This window comes from Callionymus lyra, chromosome 2 (genome assembly GCF_982586985.1).
Source record: "Callionymus lyra chromosome 2, fCalLyr1.hap1.1, whole genome shotgun sequence".
Classification (NCBI taxonomy): Eukaryota; Metazoa; Chordata; class Actinopteri; order Syngnathiformes; family Callionymidae; genus Callionymus; species Callionymus lyra.
The window spans coordinates 44772568-44794575 of NC_141819.1; the positions used below are offsets into that span (position 1 = coordinate 44772568).

The window sequence follows — 22008 nt, forward strand, 5'->3', positions numbered from 1 at the left end:
GTTAATCCCCATCATGCCATTTTTTCTCATTAATTTCACTGTTTGACGTTGTGTGTTTATTAGTATCATTATTATTTCTCTTGTATATTGTTACAAATTCCGGAGTCATCCACATCCACAAAAAACTCCATGTATGTTTACCAATATGTACCAATATGTTGAATCTTCTTTTGTTACCGCCCAACAGCAGTCATAAAACCAAAAAGAAACAGTTATTACAGAAAAAACAAAACGCTTTATTGAAATCTCCTGCTACAAAAACTTCATCAGCATACAAAAATAAAACCATAGCATCAGGTCGATTTGAAGGACAAACGTCCGGCAGTGTTCGAGTTTTGGCACACACCTAGTAAATGAAGAACACATGGAGCCAAAAAAACAGCTGAGGACGTTTATTTCCATCATAAAAATCCTTCATCATCCTCCCCGCTGAGGCCGCAGTTATGCTCGCATGAAATAGATGCAAGAAGCCTACGAGGGGGAAAGGGGGGTCTTGTTGCAATTAACCATAACCAGTTCCATCTGTTTCTTGCAGTAAGTGTTTAAAATGTTCAGGGAGACTCCGGTGAGATCCAAAACTTCCCCCAACTCTCTATCAGGACCAGATGAAGGGCCTAACTGCTCCTCCTCTATGGGAGATAACAACTGTGATCCCCATCGTAGTGACTAGCTAGCCCGTCTGTCTGCACAGGAAGAGAGGACCAGGGGCGTTTACGCTGGTGGCTCACACACGCATTGTAGGCTTATAGTGGCGAGCATAAGCACGGATTAAAAACTCAATTAAAAGAACAATTTGAAATTATTAACACCATGTTCAGACTTGGCATCAGAATTCGATTATCAACATTAGTCATATTTGCGCTGTAGAACTGCCGTTATTAAGTATACAAAGACATTGTTGTAGTGGTCCATTCTCCAACACAACAACAAGAAGGAAAAAACAACAAACCAATTTTCATCGAGTCAACAAAATTTTTCATGAGTGTTTTTGCTTTCAAGCTTTAAATAATATTGCTTTGGTTTTAAAGTCATTTTTTAAATAAAAAATGTAATTTTGAATTATATTTTTGTTGATTTTTTTTTGTTATTTACATTATTTTCCCTTGAGTTGTGTTACGAAGTGTAATTCTTGTTTATAGTGCATCAAGTCACACCACTTGATCACTTGCACTAGTGATGTCAGGATCTCAGGGCTCAACCGGTGGTCGAGTGACCCAATAATTCTTCTGTAGTTTGTAGCAGTGTAGTTTTACCGATGAGAAATCATTTACTCAATGCATGTTTATTTCTGGTTTGTTGTGTGTTATGCAGTTGTTTCTCATCTTGGGGTTGTTAGATGACATTGATCGTTTGGACAACACAGGAAGACGTCAGAGCTAAACCTAGAACGCATTCAACTCTTTTTATTAAATGAGTTATTTATGTTATCCCTGCCCTGTTTTCCTTCAGTAAAATAAGTTATTTGCACTTGAGCTACATTAGCCATACATTGAAGTATTTTAAAATATAATAAAGTTCTACCTTACCTTACCTTACTTATTAATGAAATACCTTAAGTGTTATTCTGAGTGCATGCTTGTTTTAAAGCAGAATGCACTGGACTGGACGACATGGATCATCAGTTGATGTCATGTGATTCTGACACCACTGGTCAGCAGTCTTAAGTAAGGAAAAGAATAGACGGAGGTTAAGGAGAAACCTGAAAAGGAAACCCAAAAAACAATCAGTGAATACCAATATAAAGTAAAATGTATCTTGTTGCTTTAGTGAATCAACAAGATTTATTGTCTACAACAGACATGACCCTAATTTCTTTAAAAATGTCCTAAAAAGTTGATTGTTGTTTTCATGCAAAAAAATGTGCACTCATCGGGTTGTCATGAATTCTTGCATGAAAGGGTTACATTTGTCACCTTAAACACCCTATATTTAAAATATTTGCTGATTATGTGTAAAATGTATAAGAAATTAAACATTCATCAGTTACCTAAGGTCACCTGCAAAAACATTCAGGAGCCGAACCCATGACCCATTGAAAAATCACCTCTAACATTGTCATCCCATTTCAGAAGTACCTCGTTCAGCACCGGGTTTGGCCTGTCGGACTGGTTTCAATTGTCCTCCTCACACCACTTGAATATACCGCGGAGATGAAACAGGTTTGACCAAGAATTGATCCCGTTTCACACACTTGATTAATGTTGATTCATGTGCACTGAAAATAAGAATACAAAGAAAAGCATAATCTCAAACAGTCACAGTTATCCTGTAGTATTAGTTAAAAGTGTCATAAAGACTATAGACCAAATCAACATGAAGACCTTCATGGTCACACCGCATTTTCCTGTCTGTCCACAGAGATGCAATTGTGTTCTCCGCTTCATCGATGACTTTTTGTAACTCTTCAACACAGAACTCGTACGAGTCACCCTGGCGTTTAACATATCAAAAAACTCAGTCGGCCCACTTCTTGGGAACAAATGAGTGAGAGTGGTCGTGGGGTCACATATTTTAAAACATAGCAGAACTAATTTCCAATATGTTGCAGCTTTGCAGGGTGTGAAAGAGCCATCAGAAGTGTGTGTTGCGTGCAGGCAACTCGGACTGTTTCCTGAACACATCACACATGGAGGTCTGAGCACCTGGGACGGCTTGGCCAGCTGCGGCGGTCGTCACACGGACCCAGGACCGTGGTGGTAGTTGTAGTGATTTACGTGTTCAGAGTCTGCTATCTGCAGGCTGGGTTTCCTCTCGGGCTCGTTGCTGCCAGACGCCTCTCTGCGGTGAGGAGGGCGTTTCTTAAAGAAGCTGGATACATAGCGCACCTTTAGGAAGTCAGAGAGTGAGAGAGTGAGTTGGATACTTTCCCACTGAGATGGTATGTGTGAGAAACAGTTATAAATAACATCAGGCCAGAAGGTCTCTGCACAGCTGCTGGGGTACCTTAACACACACATCTATAAAAGTCCCCGCCATGGAGGGGATCTAATTGCATGCAGCACTGGGAAAGCCTGAGGTGTGGAGTCACTTCCTCATAGTCACACACAGACACAGCACAAGTGCAGATGTTGCAGCCGTCGAGAGACCTTGACTATCTTAAGACGTTTTTATTCATGCAGGCTTTTCCTTGATTTTCTGGAACTCTTGTGTTGTTCTTGACCTTTAAAGTATATACTTTATTGAATATTGTTTTGATTGTTTAAGCGCTTTGTGACCCTGGTCTGGAAAAGCGCTATATAAATACAAATGACTGACTTACTTACTATGATTCAGTCTTTGAACTGGCTGCACAGCTGGTTGAAATAAAGACATCATTTGGCGTAACATACTGTAAGTGTTGAGTATGATGATCAATGTTATTCCAAATATTAAGCCGAAAAAGATCTGACCGTCCGCAAGCTAGAAGTCCTTGCCATCAATCAGCTTGCCGAGTTTTGTTTCACATGCATCTTTTTTTCAATGATTTACTCTCTCACCACTTGTTTAACTCTGATTGTTTAACACATGGAAACTTGTTTGTGTGTTTCTTACTACAGATTAAGACCTCGCTGCTCATGCAACAGTTTGTCATACGTAATATGACACCTTCGATCTTATGGTCTTATGACTCAACCAGACTTAAATCGAATCAACATTTTTATACAACTTTGTTTTATAGACATTAAAACAATGTTTACCCGAGCCCCGTTACTGTAAATCTTTTCACTCTTCTCAGTTGAAAATTCAACAAACATGACAGTCTCGGAGACACAGAACTCGGTTTTCATTCTCTGGCCTTAAGTTCTTTTTCTATCACTTGGAAGTTTGTGTCGTCCAAACACGACGCAAACGTTCTTTGGAATCAATATTCTCATTCAGGGAAGACTCACGTTGAGCACAGCGATCAGCGCTCCCTGCAGCAGCCCCGTCAGCACGTCGCTCCAGTGGTGCTTGTAATCAGAAACCCGGGTATAGCCCACATAGACCGCGAAGGCCACCAGGAAGAACTGGATTGTGGGTCGGAGGAGTCTAGCCCACTTAGCTACCAGCCGCGCCTGGACGTACAGCTGGAGTGGAAAAAGAAGAGTGGAGGAGTTAATGACAGGAAGGAAATGTTTGAAGTGATGCATAATTCCATTCATTCTGATCTGCTCAGTTGGCCATTTTGTGAAAGAAAGTGGTGAAAATATTCAGCCAGCTAGTGTTCCTGTATGGAAGTTCTCGTCAAAAGTCATGGTACAGACTAGGTTGCATAATCCAGGGGAAAGGATTTCCAAAGGCATCACATTTAATACGGCCCTGTGAAAATAAAAAATTAAAAGAACAGCAAAACGCCTAAAAATGTTAACAAATATATTCTATACAAAAAGGTTAGGTTTAGAGTAAACAAGTGATGAGTAACCAAAATATAATAAATAATTAGATGGCACATAGTGGTGAAGTGGTTAGTGCGAAGTTTGAAGGTTTGCTTCCGGAGGCAGCCAACTTGTGACCTTTCTGTGCGTTTGTAAGTTCTCCCCGTGTTGCATGGGTTTACTCCGAGCACTCTGGTTTCCTCCCACAGTCCAAAAACATACAGATGTTGCTTGGGAGTTTGGGGAAAATTGTCTGTAGGTATGAGTGTTTGTGAAAGGTTTTATGTCTTTGTGTGCCCTACAAAGGACTAGCGTCCTGATCAGGGTGTCCACAGCCTAATGCCCTAAGAAACTGGGATAGTCTGAATAAAAAAATGTTTGGAAAATAGATCAAATGAACCAATGAAATCTGCGTCAATAACTAGCATTTTTGTCACAACCTGCGACATAAAGAACTGAAAAAAAAACAACCTCCTCGGGAGAGATTATTAACGTACCGCCAGGAATAGCATGCAGTACATTCCAAAAGATGAGTGACCGGAGTAAAAGGACAGCCTGAAAAAAAAGCAGGAAGCAGTTAACACAAACAATCCCGACAATCAATCAATCAATGCATCTGTGGTGGTTCTACCTGGACTCTGTGACGTCAAGTGGTTGACCAGTACAGTTGATCACTTGCATATATCCTGTGCAAACTTTGGGAACACAGACGGACAGGAAATTGGGTCTTGGGCGTCCGATTGTGAACTTGGCCAGGTCTGTCAATGACTGACTGACGGCAGCTCCAAACAAATAGGTCCCGACCACCTTATAAAGTGCAGCAACGTACTGGTTGAAGTCCGAGTTGGAATAGATCCTTTTGCTGTAAACCAGGTAGGCCTCTCCAGAGGAAATCTGGAAAAGGTAAATAACCAGGGTGGACCTGCATTGTGATCTACATCTTTTTTAATATTCAGACATTCACATTTATACTGTAGCTTCTGGGGAGTACATAAACAAAACAAAACTCAAACTCACTAGACTGATTAAAGCAGCCATTTTGTATAGTGATTCTGGATCTGTCCATTTCTGTGCATGTCCTGCTCTTCATGAGAGGAAGCTGTAGAACTTACGATGATAACGGTGCAAGAGATGGTTACAGCTGCCAGCGTCCCGTGAGTGATGGTGTCGGGTTTGAGCGGGTACATGATGGTCTCGTCGTCGCAGTAGATGCCTCTCTGGTACGGCTTGAAGATCACATTCATGACGAGAGAAGGCAGCGCCGCTGTGGATCCAACAAACAGGCTGAGTCAGGCATTATCTTCAGATCAATCACCTTGATTCAATATTCTTGTCTTTATTGTCTTTAGTCAACAATGTAAAAAAGAATGATGACCAAATTATGTCATTAAAATGGTTATAATGTCATGATATTGAAATTTTAGATTTATTTTAATTTTCAGTTTTTAAAACACTTTCAGAGGTTACACTCCTCACAATGATGGTGAAACAGCAAGAAGGCTAAAGGGAATTGTATATAAGGGGTAAAAGCCCATCAGGATCTGAAGAACTTGCAGTTTAAGTTGGGTGAAATGCTTAAAGCTGTAATAACACATTTGTAACCACTTCAAAGGCATTTTAGACATGACATAATTTCTTCAGCAGGAAGTGAAAACATTTCTTTAAGGATAGGTAAACTGTTTTCACACCAGTTCAAGCCCTGAGGACTAAAATCACAATAATGGAACAACCTCCTGGGAGGAAAGTAAACATGGTGAAATCATGTAGGAAAGAAAAATGTGTAACACTCACCTGACAGTTTACAAACAGATTTAATTAACGTTGTTAGGGAACTAAAAATACCAGCATAGGCAGCCACAAATAACTTAATCACCAGTGTGAAATCACAACAAGTATGAATGACAGAGATAGAGAAACTAATTCTAATAAATGTGTCAAAGGAATATATATATATATATATTAAACACCACCACCTGCTTTGATTTCTACAAGCTGAGGCCAAGAGAGGAAGATCAGCAACAGTGTCCAAATTACTCAAACCCCTTTAAAAAAAAAGTTTTTATAGCTTCTATTTCATATTATAATGAACTGGTCTCTCCAGCATGATTTTAAACACCTTTAATGTGGAAGACAAAGTTATTGCGGACTCTGAACATGATTTACACAAACACAGTTTGAATGATTCACTCAGATTCTTTGTATGAGGTAAACTACTAAAAGTTAGATAATAATAATAAATAATTCATTTTTGGCGTCAACGTGTTTAACCTCCAAATCCTGTTTATTGTCTCTTGACAGACGTATAGTTGTATATTACCAGTCTGGGTCTGACTTGATTCCTACAGGATGCCCACTTTGATTGACTGATGAGAGGCTGGGGATCCGCAACACTGAGAGGTAAGACAAATATACGAGTGGAGAGTTGACTGGTGTTCAGCAGCAGTCCAATACAAATATACAGTCATGGAGAGAGCTGCACTTATCATCCATGGAATGTTATGATTAAAGAGAGTTTCAATTACATGTGAATACACAAAGAGCAGATCCTACATGTGAAGAATCTGAAACCTTACGTGTAGAACCACCTGGCGAAGTGATATAAGGTTCAACTGTTGTCTCGTTGTGATGACATCACAAAATTGTGATTAGTCGCCACAAGTGAGACTACAAGTGGTTCTTTATGCAGAATTACCAGATTAATAAAAAGCTGTGTGGAGAGATAGAGAAAAATAACAATCCTCCAGTCTTCCAACACTGACTAATCTCCCACAAGAAACTACAGCAATTACTACTACAATAAAGAGACAAAAACCAAGTATCAATCATAACATTAATATCCTTTTTTTTAAGTATTGTTGCCTCATATGCAGTGTTGGAAGTAACAAGTTATTAAGTAACAAGTTACAGTAACTATGGTAGTTTAAGTGGTAACAATTATTATTAAAAAAAAAAGCAAAGCGTACATTACTGTGGTTTCATTACCCGTTATGTCACATTACTTCTCTATGTTCAATTCAATTAGCCGTTCGAGAATTGTGTTATCTGAATTTTTCTTTATTTCTTTTTACAAGATGCTATTTCTATTCATACACAAGGATAGACAGACAATGGGATTGTTATAGGGCGTTTAAGAATTATATTTTAAAACTAAACACGACACACCGACTGGACAACGTTTCACTGAACACAATACCCCGATGGCTGAGAAGCCACCTCAGGTCCTAGTGCCCACCACACAGCCCCCCCAGAATACCAGAAGGGAAAAATGGTCTATATGAAGCCTTGATAATCCTTCATGAGTGGCTACGTTGTCTATCAGTCGAACAGTGTGCCTCAGCACCAGTGTCCACACTCTGTGCAGATTAAGTCACTGCCTTGGAAGGCGGTCGGCCCCAGTGCTGGAGATATGATCTCATCAGCCACCTTGTGAGAGGGCTTGAGCCCATCAACAGAAATGTGTTCTCTTCGCCCACCTAGGTCCAAAACAAAATATCTAGGACCTGACTTAATAACTCTGAATTGTCCATCATATGGAGCCTGCAGGGGTGAGCGGTGGGCATCGTGACACACAAAAACAAAAAGAGCCTTTCTGAGTTCAACAGGCACGAACACTCTAGGAAAACAGTGATGAATGGGTCCCGTGGTAGGTGACATACGCCGAGGATCATGGTTGGTGAGTCAACGACTCCTGTTGTGTCAGTATATAAGCCTAAAATGGCAACTTATTCAATTGGCAAATGGTCATTTCATATCTCATCAGCATTGTTCACACACACACACACACACACACACACACACGCACAGGCACAGGCACACGCACACACGGTCTTGAGTGAAATTTTTAAGAGGATTTAAATGACTTTTATTAGACTGATGTCCTCACCTCCAAAATCATAATTTTTAAAACCATCTTCATACAATATTGTCAAAGATGAGAGATTTTTGCTATTAATAATTAATAATAATTTGTCAAAAATTCTATCTTGAATTGTTGTGAAATTTTGTGGGATGTTAGTCTACATCTTCCAGATCTTAGATTCTGGATGAATATTGAATTATAGCTTCATAAAGCTAACATCTTTGTCATTGACATAAGAGTCATAGCTGAAATGTTATGTTTTAATTTTAAATTCATTTAAAATTCTTTATTCAAAATCTTTAATCCACCATATTTACTGATCTTAGACCTTTCAACTGGCTGAAAATCTACATTTGTTTTAAACAATCAATAGATATTCAAAAAAATGAATCAACTGATAAATAATTTTTAAAAGGATTAGCAAACGTGGATTCAAACGGTGTAGAGAATGACAGTGATAATAAAGGATTACAAGGAAGACGCAGCTGATTCAATGGTCTTAATTTGAAAGCCGGACGTGTATTTCAAACTCTCCTACTGAAAGTTTAGCGAGAACTCTCCAGATTTTAAGGCTAATGAGTGAAGAATTGCGATTTAATATGTAATTATTTAACTGTCCCATTTCATGTCGTTTCTTCTTAATTACAAGAAAAAATTCATATAACAAGGTAACCATTTTTTTCCGTGATTGTAAATATAAAGCCATTGTTTAAGTTAAAGCAAATTACGCGTTCATTGAAATAAAATGGCGAGAATTTATTTAGTTACTGCAATTATAGTTGTAAACAAGGTAACATAAAACTTGCAGCCTTGTAAACATTTACTGTGAATATACGAAAAGTGCTTGAAAAACATGCTAAAGTTTGTGGTGCAAACATTTATATTTGTCAGTCAGTAATTGATTACACAAACCTAAGTGAAGAGTAAACAAAAGCGCAAACACTATCAGTCATGGCTGCCTTTTTCTTTCAGCTCCCACCCTTTAGTCACTTAGTCATTTTTAAGTGCATCGCCTGTTAAACAAAATAATAAATTGTAATTAATACAACAGAAAATTTGAATTGTGTGTTTGTACAACGGAATACAGTTTGTACTCCAAACACACATGCCAGCCATGCACAACATAATGGTTATATCTGTACTGATGTCATTATGTAGTGGTGCTCAAAACACTGGAGTCTTATCATTTCATTGCAGTTAACACAAAGGGCACGGGGATTTCTCCCAGTCACACCCTCAGCAAGGTTTTAAATTTCGCTCCCTTCCCGAAACTTCTGCCTACTCAACCAAAGCCAGAAGCTTGCCTTCTCTGCTTCCTCAGTCAGCTTGATGACTCAGTCCTAATACTCAAAATAGGCAAGTTGTCGAGCCCCTCACAAAGCCCCAAGTGCCCACCTCCCCTAGGAAGAGTAATTTGCTCCAAACATTTATTCAGATTTCTGCAAGTATATTGTTGTATTTAGTATTTTTTGTCAAGTAAAATTATTTTAAGTTATTCGTTCTAGACCATGGTCACAAAGCGCTTGAACAACATAATAGTCAGAGAAAATTAGGGAAAAGCCTGCACAAATAAAAAGGTGTTTCTTGAAGGAGTCAACCCAAAAGCCCGAGCTGGGGTGTAAGGCTGGATCAGATCACTGATGTAGGAAGGAGCCTGACTATGAATTTCTCTGAAAGTAAGAACCGGATGTTTAAAATTGATATTGAAAGACACCGTCAGCCAATGCAGAATTCCTGCTGCAGAGTTTTGTATTAACTGCAGGGGAGACAGCTCCTTCTTGTTTAGACACAGCACCATAACCTACTATACTGTAGTGTCGTGCTATAGATCAGTGGTCCCCAACCACCGGACCGTGGATCAATTGGTACCGGGCCGCACAAGAAATAATTAATAATTTCCATTTTATTTATTATCCAAGTATGAGCAATCTTTTATTTTGAAAAACCTTTTTTTATTTTAAAAAAGCTCGGATTCTCTCAGTTACATCTGTGCGCCAAAATTTAACCCACAAGCTAGCAAAATGAGTAAGAAACAGACGTCTTTGGAAAGTTTCTTTGCGAAGGGGAAAAGGACCAGTGAAGAGACAGAAGAAGCGCCTACGACTTCCAAGAAAAAGAAAGCTTTTAACAGACAATACCAGGAGAGCCATTTGAAATATGGATTTATTGCGGCAGGTGATTCCCACATCCACATACCAAGCCCGCTCTACATAATATGCGGTGACCGGCTTGCTAATGAGGCAATGAAGCCTTCAAAATTGCTTCGCCACTTAGAGACCAGGCATGCTGGATTAAAAGACAAGCCTGTGGAGTATTTTGAGAGAAAAAAAACAGGAACACGAAGGACAGAAGAAATTGATTCGGCGTTATGGTGAGTTAAAATTTTCATGCACTTTATATTTGTTTTTGTGGCGTATCGGTATCTTCTTTTGCAGGCATGTTTAAACGTTACCATAGCAACTAGAGTTAGAGAGCGTTAGAGCAGTGGTCGAGAACAGGAGAGCTTGTGAGTCTTAGCGGGCACACAAACATGCAGAAGCGTGATCCGACGCTTCAAACTTTATTTCAGCGGTTTAATAATAAATAATAATAATATATTACAATATAACCTCGGCCGGCTCAGTATGGTCTTGCATCCTGACAGGGTGTGTTGCAGGGAAGCACTAACAGTCCCTCAGAGCTCGCAAGTCTGCTCGGAGGAGAAACACTTTCATAAGTCCAATTCTGATCTGAAAAATAGTTTTGACTGAAATGCAGCAGAAACTGTGTCTAAATTAGACAGCAACACAAAAGCCCAAACAAACACTATTTTAGCCTGAAGGCAGCAATTTTCAGTGCTCAGGAAAAAACTGAGTTAAACAGAAGCAGACATGAATCTTTCATTTATATAAAGATGAAGTATACCAGACTTCTCATTTCAATAGATATAAATGTCATCTCTGTACATGGGGTTAAGATCCTATAAAAGATTTTGTGCCGTCAGTTGTACAACTTAGTAATATGAAATTGGACAGTGATGTTTCTCATTAAGAGCGAGTTTCACTAAACAACTTAATGCAGTAGTCAGTGAGAAGGAGAAGCTAACGTAGACCGCTCAGTACAACCATACGACCAAAAGAAACACTGGATAGGAGGCTCCACCTTAAATCCGTGATATGATCACCAGCTTCCGGACCAGGAGAGAAATCCTTCCAGGCTGTTGCTCCTAAGCTTTGGAATGATCTTCCTCTCTCTCTGCTTTTGATGGAGTCTACTGACTCCTTCAAGAAATATCTTAAGACATTTTTATTTTTGCTGGCTTTTTCCCTTATCTTCTGGAACTCCTGTATTTAAACATTTTTGGATCGCTTTTGATTTTTCAAGCGCTTTGTGACCCTGGTCTAGAAAGGTGCTTTACAAATAACTATTACTTACTTACTTACATATACTGGCAGCGTAACTGAACTAAATAAACCACCGGTAGGAGACCACAGAGCAGACTCAGGATGTGCAGGAGAGAGTGTCTCCCAGCTGGTCTCCTCCCCCAGGAGGAGCTATACAATGTAGCTCGGGCAAGGAAAGTCTGTCCCTCCCTGCTGAAAGCGACCAGAACCTGGGTAAGGGGAGGTAAACGAAAGGGGGAAACAAATGTAACCATGACAGGGCCAAGCAGAGGAATTGAGAGACAGTGAGCTAACTTAGTTATGAGTTGACACATTAAATACAGTTTTCTAAAACTTTTCTTATATATTATATAGAGTACTGTGCAAAAGTTTTAGGCAGGTGTGAAAACGCTGTAAACTAAGAATGATTTCAAAAATGGAAGCGTTAATAGTTTATTTTCATCAATTGACAAAATGCAGTGATTGAAAAGAAGAGAAATGTAAATCAAATCAATATTTGGTGAGAACACCCTTTGCCTTCAAAACAGCATCAATTCTTCTAGGTACACTTGCACACAGTAATTGAAGTAACTCGACTTGTAGTTTGTTCCAAACATCTTGGAGAACTAACCACAGATCTTCTGTAGATGAAGGCTTTCTCAAATCCTTCTGTCGCTTCATGAAATCTCAGACGACGATGACTGATGTTGAGATCAGGGCTCTGTGGGTCCATACCATCACTTCCAGGACTACTTCTTCTTTACGCTGAAGAACGATTTCAACCACGCCAACCTTGCTGGTGGAGTATAACTACTTTGTGTCTTGCTATGCTCAGTCTTGCCATGGTGTATGACCTGTGACATGAAACTGTCGTCCACAACCTCAGCTTGGTAGCAGAGTTTGTTCCTCACCCAGTTTTAAGCTCCTACACATGTATCTTTTTCACTTAATGACTGTGTTTCAATCTACTTGTGAAATTGATGATCATTAGAACCTGTTTGGTATAATTGGTTGATCATACACCTCACTAGAATACTACAAAACCCCTGACTTGTGCCTATAATGTAAGAATTGATGCTGGTTTGAAAGAAAATGGTCTCTTTTGTTTACTCACAAACAAAAGTTGCCCGTTGCAAGTTTGAATTTCGTAAATTGATAAAAATAAACAATTATTATTTATATTTTTGAAAGCATTCTTAGTTTACAGCATTTTTTCACACCTGCCTAAAACTTTTGCACAGAACTGTATATTTATTTATTATATATACACATTATATGCAGTACATACTGTACCTGTTACGTTTTAAAATTTTACATTTGTATAAGCTCAAGAGTCTTAAAGGGCAACTAATGTGAAACTTCAACCCTCCAGACATACTCACATGCCTCAGAAGACTTCCTCTCCAAGATGCATCAAGTCTCTCATCATGATGTTGATGAGCGTTTTGAAGTCATTACTTTATAAAGTTCTCCCCCGTATGAAGTCTCGGAGAATGAGAAGTTAGGAGAACGGAGCCTATTATGTCATAATGACATAATGATTTATTTATTTCATTCTTCTCCCCTGGAACATTTTATATAAATACATATTTATTTATTGATCTTTCTCATTTCTTATTTTGATTTTATTTTCACTGAATGTGAGGAGTGGCAGTAGGATTAGACATCCTCAGGTTTGTGTATTTACATACACATGCCAAAGCTAAACATCTGTAAGAAACAAACTAGTCAGTCTGTTGAAAAAAAGCAGACCCAAATTCTATTTACGGATGCAAGAGGCTTTTCAATGACTTCTGTGACATCGGCAAACATCAGCGGTTGCAAGTCTACAACTCCTCATTTTAAAGTGGGAATCCTCAAAGCCTGAGATATTTAATGAGTACTGGAACAAGCTTCAAAGACGTCCAAAAGTAAAATGACAAATATTTGCATAATGCCCTATTAAATATGGTGTAACCAATATAAACAAGCCATTTGCACCAATATATCAGGTTGTTGCTCCGACTTAAAATTTACAATCAGGTAAAAAGTTTTTTTCCAGGGTCCAGGGTCACTGTGTCATGGATTCAAGTAGCTAAAGATGCCTTAAGCGTCAATATTCACTTGATGTTGATCTTTTATGGGACAATGGGAGCAGCTCTTTAGTCACTAAGACCTCTACAAAAACTCCAGGATCCTTCCAACCGATGATTCACCTTGTCCACCATCTCCCGTTCCTTTTTCTCTGCACGTCATTTCCTTGATTGCACAGTTCTCGCACTGCTGTATATATAGCGGCCGTAATGGAGGGTTGAAGGTTTGTAAAACTGGCAGATATGCAATTACAGAGGACCACAATAGTCCTGCAGCCACAAGAATCCAGGCTTATTTTGTCATCCTTCGAAACGCAATCTTCACTTATTTTCCGCCCTCTTTCCCAAACATGAGTAATTTCATCATGATGGTGCAAGTCCAAATCCCATTAAGAACCTTACCGACCAATGTTTTTTCTGCCATGTGGAACTGCACCTAGAAGTCAGACACATGTATTCAGCATTAATTTGAAAAGCAAACAGCCTCTGTTTACATTTTCATATGCAAAGTGTCTGGAATTCATTCTGGGTCACAGCTGGAACATACGCTGTATCGTTCCGATGTCTTGCGTCAACTCATGTACTTTCCACTGTTACACAGCTCATCATAGCCCCTTGCAGTGGCGGCTGGCCTATAGGGGGCACCGACCTGCCACTGATTTGGATTTTTAACTTTATTGTTTTATCTTTTATTTATTTATTTTAGTTTTAAATTAACATAGTTTGAATCATCATCATTGATTCCCGTTCTGATTATTATCTTGGTCTGTGTCGTCATTTGTTATATCCGGTCTATGGCATTGGTGTGAAGGCTCCTCTTGAATAGCCCACCTGTGACGTCATGTTTACATAGCTCAACACGCCACAAAAGTAATGCAGGCGCGCCAGTGCTTAATGGGACATTGGAGCTCTGGAGAAAGAGCATACATTTTATTTTTATTTATTTTAAGAATTAATAGTAAACATTCACGTCAATTTCGCAGGTTGATTAGCTCAGTTCGAAGCGCTGCACATATTTGGAAGTTCTAGGACATGAAGTTTTCACCCGTTCGAGTCCCAATCCCGACATTTTAATTGTTAGGTTATTCGTTTAGTAATACCCTTTATTTTAATATACATTTTTATTTATTTTTTCTTTGCAGTATATTTGTGTGTGTTTGTGATAATTTGTTAGAAAGCATCTCTATTGTTCTGGTGCAGACGACAGGTTGGTTTTTAGTTTTGTAATAATTTAGTTCATTCTGTATGATGTATATAAGAGTATAATTAAAATATGTTTTCATTTGGAATGAAACAAGGAGCATAATAAGCATAATAACATAAAACAACATTTGTGTCGGAAATACACAAATTAGTCCTTTACTTTCACCCTCCCATCAACTTCAGGTCAGGCCAGCTAAGTGCTCCAAGTAAGCTCAAAAAGAAATGAAATCAGATTCAGACACACAACATACTTTTATGATTCCCATGAAAGCTTTAAGGGCAACTAATCTCCAAATCCAACTTTCAGTAAGTCCCTCATCATGAATGTTTTAAAGTTATTACTTTATAAAGTTCCCCTGTGTCTGAAATCTCGACAACAAGAGGTTACAAGAGCAAGGCCCATTATAACATAATAATTAATTAATTCAGACAACTGTAATCATGCGCCGCTTTGTTTATACAACAATGCCCTTGAAAGAGGCGAATTCCAGGATTGATAACATGCAGGGAAGAATGTGATGGTTGACCAATCACAGCGCAGGGGAAATGGTTATGGTAAATATGATTTAATCTACAGAAAAAACAAGCGTTTTCAGTGGGAGGGGCTTAAGCGCATATTCTAATGTTAATATTTTAATATTTTAAAGTGAGTTTTGTACAAACAGACAAACATACTGATGAGTATAGAGGTCCAAGATCAATTTAAGAGACACTTAAATCAACACATTAGTTTCCCTTGCTTTCAGTTTGCTGGGTGGGGGGATAACAAATTCCCAACTACAAATAAATCTCATTTATACAAGAGGAAGGATAACACTAATGCTTTCAGTTTAAATGTATTTTTAAGTTTGATCAACATTGACTGTTAAGTAGGAGTGTTATTTAAACTGCAACAATTGTTTTTATTACTTTGTGGGATACAAAAAGTAAGATGTTGTTAGAATGACCAGCTGTATTTGTAGACACATTTCCTTTTTTCTTCAATTTTTCCCACCATGTTCAGCTAAGTGTTTAATATACAGGGTGAACCAGTAATGTCTGTAACCAGGTTGATGTAAAAAGACGCTTCACCGCAGCAAAACAACTTAACACTCCCTCAATGTGACTGCAGCAGCCCAAGAAGAACTGACTAATGTGGAAGATATGTGCTGAGCATTCAACGTTTATCCGACAAAAATTCTAATTCACATTAGGAACGCCCAACTTCAACAGTCACACCAAATCCTACTACAGCTCCACATTCTGCAGTTTTAATCCGATGCTTTGCGCTGTCCATCACTTACGCATGCTTAACTGTGAAAGTGCAGGAGGACATGTGGAATCATGACAGAATGTCCAACTCCTCCGGTTTCAAAATTAAGTTTTCAAATTAAATTCCTTCCACAAAAATACTTTTTGGAGACATCGACTCACACCTAGTAGCACCCACTTGACCCACAAATGACTCCACCCAGGTGGTAAATACATTTGGATTGTAATCACCTTCAATTGTTTGCAATAATTCATAAAATGCAGTCTTTCGCTCTTTCAAAGCACTACCTCTCGGGCTTCAGACACACTAGTCTGGATTCAGGAAATTATGCCAGTGGCATACATATCAAAGAAAACACAGCTGTTCAGTATATTATTCTGGAGGAAATCAAAGGATTTTCACAAAGTGTCTAGTAGGTGTGTGGCCACGGACCGTTCCAACACAAACAGACCCTGAAGTATCATTGTTTAGATGTTCTAAGATGAAGATGGAGTTCAACTGACACTTTTTACACTGCTGGCACCGATATGGGTTTAATGCCCTCACGATTATTAAATATTCACTTATATAGTATGTCAAAAGAATGTGTGATTTGTTAATGGAAACATGTAGACTGGCAGCATGAGTAATTTGAAGCACCTTCTTGAAAGTCAGCTGGACATACACAAACTTTGCTTATAGAACTGAGAAATGTCATTAATGTTATACTTAACTTCACATCACTTATAAACATGTCACAGTAAACTATGATTGTACTAAAATATTCTTTGAGAATTACAATTGCCCATTCCAAGTAATATTCTTATGTAATGGATTAATATTAGTTTTTAATTCTTACATACACCAAGACAAGAGTGACCACCTTCTTAATAAAAACAGTATCTATTGTTTTTAGATTAGTTGATGCTTTTTCATAACAATGTGTGCGCAACATTGTTTTGTGGTTGTGTGTGAGTGTTAGAACTGTTTATTTTTTTATTTTTTTAAACCACACAGGTTTGAAAGAAAAACAAAGAGTGTAAGTATAAGTTGTTATGATTTTGTTTCTTGCCTTGAGTCACTGTCTTATTGTAGCATTGATCCAATGCTAGATAGACCTCAACCTACTGAGCGTCAGTAGCACAGCTTCACACATCTACACTACAGCAATCGAACCTGATCCGTGGGTCCAGCCCAGCCTTTTTCTCTGCACTTCAAGACAACACCCACAGTGGATTTGTGCTGATTGTAGACTTACACATACTGGTTGAAAGGAAGGGAGGAGAAAGAGATTGGGTTGGCAATAAAATGAGTCAAAAGGTAGTCTTGACGTCAAATGAGAGATTTATGCACATCGGCTTCTTAAACATAAACAAGGATAATAAATGTGCTTTCTAATTCCTCACACTGTGAATCAAACCTGCGTTTCATTAAAGAGCAGTCTCAAAGGTGAAGGAACAAAATAACTTTTAGGGAAAGGGACATTTTTTTAAATAATTTTCAACTATTGACTGACTTGGTTTTAATAGTTATTTGTACATTAGAATAGATCATTTTAGTTTGGATAAGGATTTCATCTTTCTTAAGTATAGATGTTAAAGTACCTTAAAAAAGCCTCAGCCAATAGAAAGATTTCCACAGACATTTGGGTGCGTATGATTACAAGCTCTGCCATGTTATTATTACATGGTAGGGACAACCTGACACAAGCTCAAGGTTAGACGAAGAGATTAGTATGTCGGGAGATGTGGGTGGCAGGAAGGTAGCAAGAAAACAGCAATCTATCTGACCAGATAAACCTGACCCAGACTGAGGTCCTCAGGCCGTGTGACGGTAAGTGGCTTTCTAACAACAAGACTGATACATTCTGACCAACAAACACATGTTGCTAGCCTCCCCTGACTTTCATCATAACCAGTGGAGACACAATAGATGAACAATAAACCTAAACTCAGGTCATATGGCCGTGGTGCCAACCAGTTGGTAAATTCCACACTCATACATTATCTTCAGAAGCTTCCTGTGAACAGTTCATTTCAAAACACAAATTCTACAATTCTGTCAAACAATAAGAAGACTATATTAATCAATGGAATTAAAAACGATCAACAAACAACATTTCATTTCATGAGACTTGTGATTAACAAAAAAATGAGGCAAAATGCAGGAGGTTTAAGAGTTCAGGAAAGTAGGACAGCGTAAAAAGGAGTCACAACAAATGGAAGAAAAGAAAAAGGAGACACACTGGCATATCAAATCTAAATACAGACATGTATTATAGTTATTCAGAGCAGTCTAGTGATAAATGCAATATAATTCATGTAGTTTTAAGGATAATGACAAATGTGGTAAGGATATGTGTTACAAGAGAATTTAAGCAGGACAACATCATCTCTTCATTTGCGTTGATAGATTTTGGTCCATGTGACAAGTGCCAATAGACAAGATCACACCACTGAATTTCTAAGTTTTAATTCAAACAGATGAGTCGGAGTGACATCCAAAAGCCGATAAAAGGGATCAAATTTTGCCCTAAAACAGTACAGAGCAAGTACCAAACATAAAAATAAGCTTATCACCGTAACGGTAAAGGGCAATGGTATGCAGGTATGATTTGAGAAAATAGCCCAATAATAAATTAATTTAAAAATTTTGAAGTTACTTTTTAATGTTCTCCCCCGTCTCAAATCTTGGGGAAACGAGAGGTTCTACGTCATTTGTTGCACCGCCCTTTAACTCTCCCCTCAGAGGTCTCTCATTGGTAGGGATCAGCCATTATCCAGGCCTACTAGGCAATGGGTAGATCTGATCCTAGCAAATTAGGGGCACATTCCACCCGTGGTGCGGCAGCTTCAGTGGCTCTTTTGCGGGGTGTTGCAGCAGAAGACATCTGCTCAGCCACTTCTTGGGCGACCACCTTAAACTTCGCTAGAGCCCATCTCCTTGACGTGGCGACAGGATCAGTGGCTCATACCGTTTTTGAGTGTTGCTATCCCCCTAGAAGCCCGCGGCTCCAGTGGATATGGATTCTGGGCCAGCGGGGCCCTAGTGATGCTGCTGTCAGGAGTGGCGTCCAGCTGGGGGTTCATTGATGCAGTCGGGCTTCGCCTTGGTTTAAACCAGTAGCGAAGCAGTTAGAGGGCAGAGCACCAAATGACATAGAACCCCTGAGTTATTGGCTTCATAACTTCAGCTTCTACGAATTGGTGCGAAGTCCTCTAACCACATCCCCCAGCTACCACCTTTTCTCAGCTGAGTTTTCAGTAGGAGTAAGTGTGGTGGGGATTCCCCACCTCTAATAGGAAGTGGGGTGCACCCAGCTGGGTGTCGAGTTCATTAAGCTTTTTCAGAGCCGAGGCAGGGCCTTGAGGGTAAACCAGTAGCGTAGCAGTTAAGGTAAGGTAAAACTTTATTGATCCCTCAGGACGTCTCCTTCCAGAAATTGTTGTTTTCAAATAGCCAATACATACAGCAATTTGTTATAAAAAATAAATTAGTAAAAGATTAATCAAAATAAAATAAGAACAAGAACATAAAGAGAAAGAACAAGATGACACAATCTAAGTCTAAAGATAAAGACAAAGAACATAGATCAAAGAAAAACAACAAAGACAAAGGATACAAAGACTAACATAGAACATCCAGATACTTTCACTAATTAATAGTTAAAGGGCTTCGCAATAATTCGTAGAACCTGAAGTTATGAAACCAATTACTCAGGGGTTATGACAGTATGAGCTTTTTAACAATAATCTTGGGCTTTGTGCCTCCTCCAGCCAGCTGTAATCATGCCCTGCTTTGTTTATACAACAAGTCCCTTGGAGCAGTAATACAAATTAGTAATGTTTATTTGTATCGTAACATGAATATGTGAATAGTTATTCTGTGATGCGTTCACGTCTATATAAAAGCAAACATGTTCAATGTTGACTCTCACAGCTGTAGAAGTTGAATAGCTTTAGCTGGAGCAGGACTCACCCACGACCAGACACAGGACGTCCACCACCACGAACAGCCCCTTCTTCTTCGCTTCCTTCATATTTGTCGCTTCTTTAGCTCAAACTTGGTCAGAACTTTGAGGAGTCGGAGCTTAGATCCATCGGAGGAACTCTCGCTGTGACTATACAAACAGGCTGAGAACCCGAACTTCGAGTTCTTCCGGGATGTCCTTCACGACCAACGTCCACATTGGCAGCAGCCGCGCTACAGTCCAACGCCGCTGACGCTGGAAAAAACACTCCAAAGTTGACACTTTGTCTGTGAGGAAGATCTGAGCCTTTGGAAAAGTCTGACAGGCTCCAGATATTGAAGTGTTTTCAACCAGCACGAGCCGTGGCCCCGCCCATCCACTTCCTCTGCTCCTGAGCTCAGGAACATAGTTCTTATCTAGGTGTCACTGCAGTGACCGCGGAGCGATCTGACGCTCACTATTTGTTTAAGAATATACTCTCTAAGTGTGTGAAGTGTCATCAACTTAAACCAACCTATCTATTTATTTATCTATCTATTTACTCTGACTCACGGTCATACGATAGTCACTTTAAATAAGTTGTACAAGAAGGAACACGAAGGCCATCTCCTGACAGAAATAAACCTCTACATGTGTATTTTCTAGCCTCTAGACGGCGCTACAGCAACTTTTGCGTCACTTCATGAATTCAAGAACTATAATTTCCCTTTCTCCCCCTGTACGCACTTATCCCTATCCCACAAAACTGTGAATGAAATACATCTTAAATCGTTTTGTTGTCATGAACTCGAGCACACAGTAAACAAAGTGAGGTCAGGTCTTGCATACGTCTCTCTAACCTCTTATTAGTATTAGGCTGAAAAATGTCCAGATAAATAAGACCAAACACACAAGTGACAAGATGCACACGAGCAAAAAGTTAAACATTTCCTTACACTTTAATTTCGTTTACAAAATATACAGTAAGTTATATACACAACAGAAGCATGATTTATATTTCTGAAATAACATAAGCATTAACAAATGGTGGTTCTATGCAGCTTAACTGCCAATATAATCTCATCATATAAACACACAAAGATCTTGCTTTATTTGGTTACAAGCTGAAATTAAAGTAGAAAAATCATCTGAGAGAAGAAATAGATGATGGATAAACAAAAAAAAAAGAAATTACACATGGGCAGCTAAATATTGATTCTGGACAATATTTCCAAACTCAGGCCAATACAAAGATGGATATGAATTAGTTTCTGTGAGCTGACAGGCAAGTTGATGATACAACATGATAACCTCAAGTAATAATTAAACTGATTATTGGCTAACACCAATCAATAACACACTGTAGTAAGTTGATAACGTCCATGGACTCATGGAAGTTCAAGATATTTCTCATAGTTTGGGTTTAGATTTATAGGTCAATGTAGAAGATGCATTTAATCTCTCAGAATGACAAGATCTGCAGTCACTTGGCCATATCATCAAAAGGTTTGCTGAAAGTAAACAGAGCTGCAATCAATACTTAAAATATCTTCATTATTTACTCTTAACACATGTGTTGGAGCTGAACCAAAACCGAGAAAAACACACCAGAACAGATTCTGTTGCGTTTTCCAAAAACCTACAATATATTTTTCCACCATACAAAAGATATTTAAGTTGCTGGAGGTGGATTTTAATCTTACAGTAGGAGTTTTAAAGAACATAACAAGTTTGCACAGCTCTAATCTAAAAAGCTTGACGATCCATTCTTCAAGTCGATCATATTAGAACTACAAAGCAACTTGAGGTCACCTCTAAAACTGACAACTGAGCAACATTTCTTCCTCCACACTGCTATAAAAGTTAATTCATTTCTCATCTTCTGGGTGATGTTTGTCAGGACATTCACTGGACATGGCGAGGTGAAAAGAAAATGATGAAAACAAACATATACATATTCCTCTGCCACCATGTTTTTCAGCTGGTTGACTCATTGTG

The 22008-nt window shown here is 38.8% G+C and overlaps 1 protein-coding gene across 1 annotated transcript; it reads right to left on the reverse strand.

The window, feature by feature from the left end:
* Nucleotides 1–212: 212 nt before the first annotated feature.
* On the reverse strand, nt 213–20396 carry plpp2b (phospholipid phosphatase 2b). The gene is made up of 6 exons (XM_087785455.1): nt 20040–20396; nt 5447–5598; nt 4966–5228; nt 4832–4889; nt 3870–4046; nt 213–2825 (listed from the first exon to the last, which is right to left on the reverse strand). Exons 1-6 carry the CDS (start codon nt 20098–20100, stop codon nt 2673–2675), a joined length of 864 nt encoding a protein of 287 aa, XP_087641581.1. The 5' UTR covers nt 20101–20396; the 3' UTR covers nt 213–2672.
* Nucleotides 20397–22008: the final 1612 nt, after the last annotated feature.

What these genes read in the sequence shown, in the direction of transcription:
- plpp2b (XM_087785455.1), bottom strand. Translation starts at nt 20,100, where the DNA reads ATGAAGGAAGCGAAGAAGAAGGGGCTGTTCGTGGTGGTGGACGTCCTG. An exon ending in CTTGACGTCACAGAGTCCAG is followed by an intron (nt 4,890 to 4,965) that starts GTAGAACCACCA and finishes CTTTTTTTTCAG; the next exon opens with GCTGTCCTTTTACTCCGGTC. An exon ending in CGCTGATCGCTGTGCTCAAC is followed by an intron (nt 2,826 to 3,869) that starts GTGAGTCTTCCC and finishes GACTTCCTAAAG; the next exon opens with GTGCGCTATGTATCCAGCTT.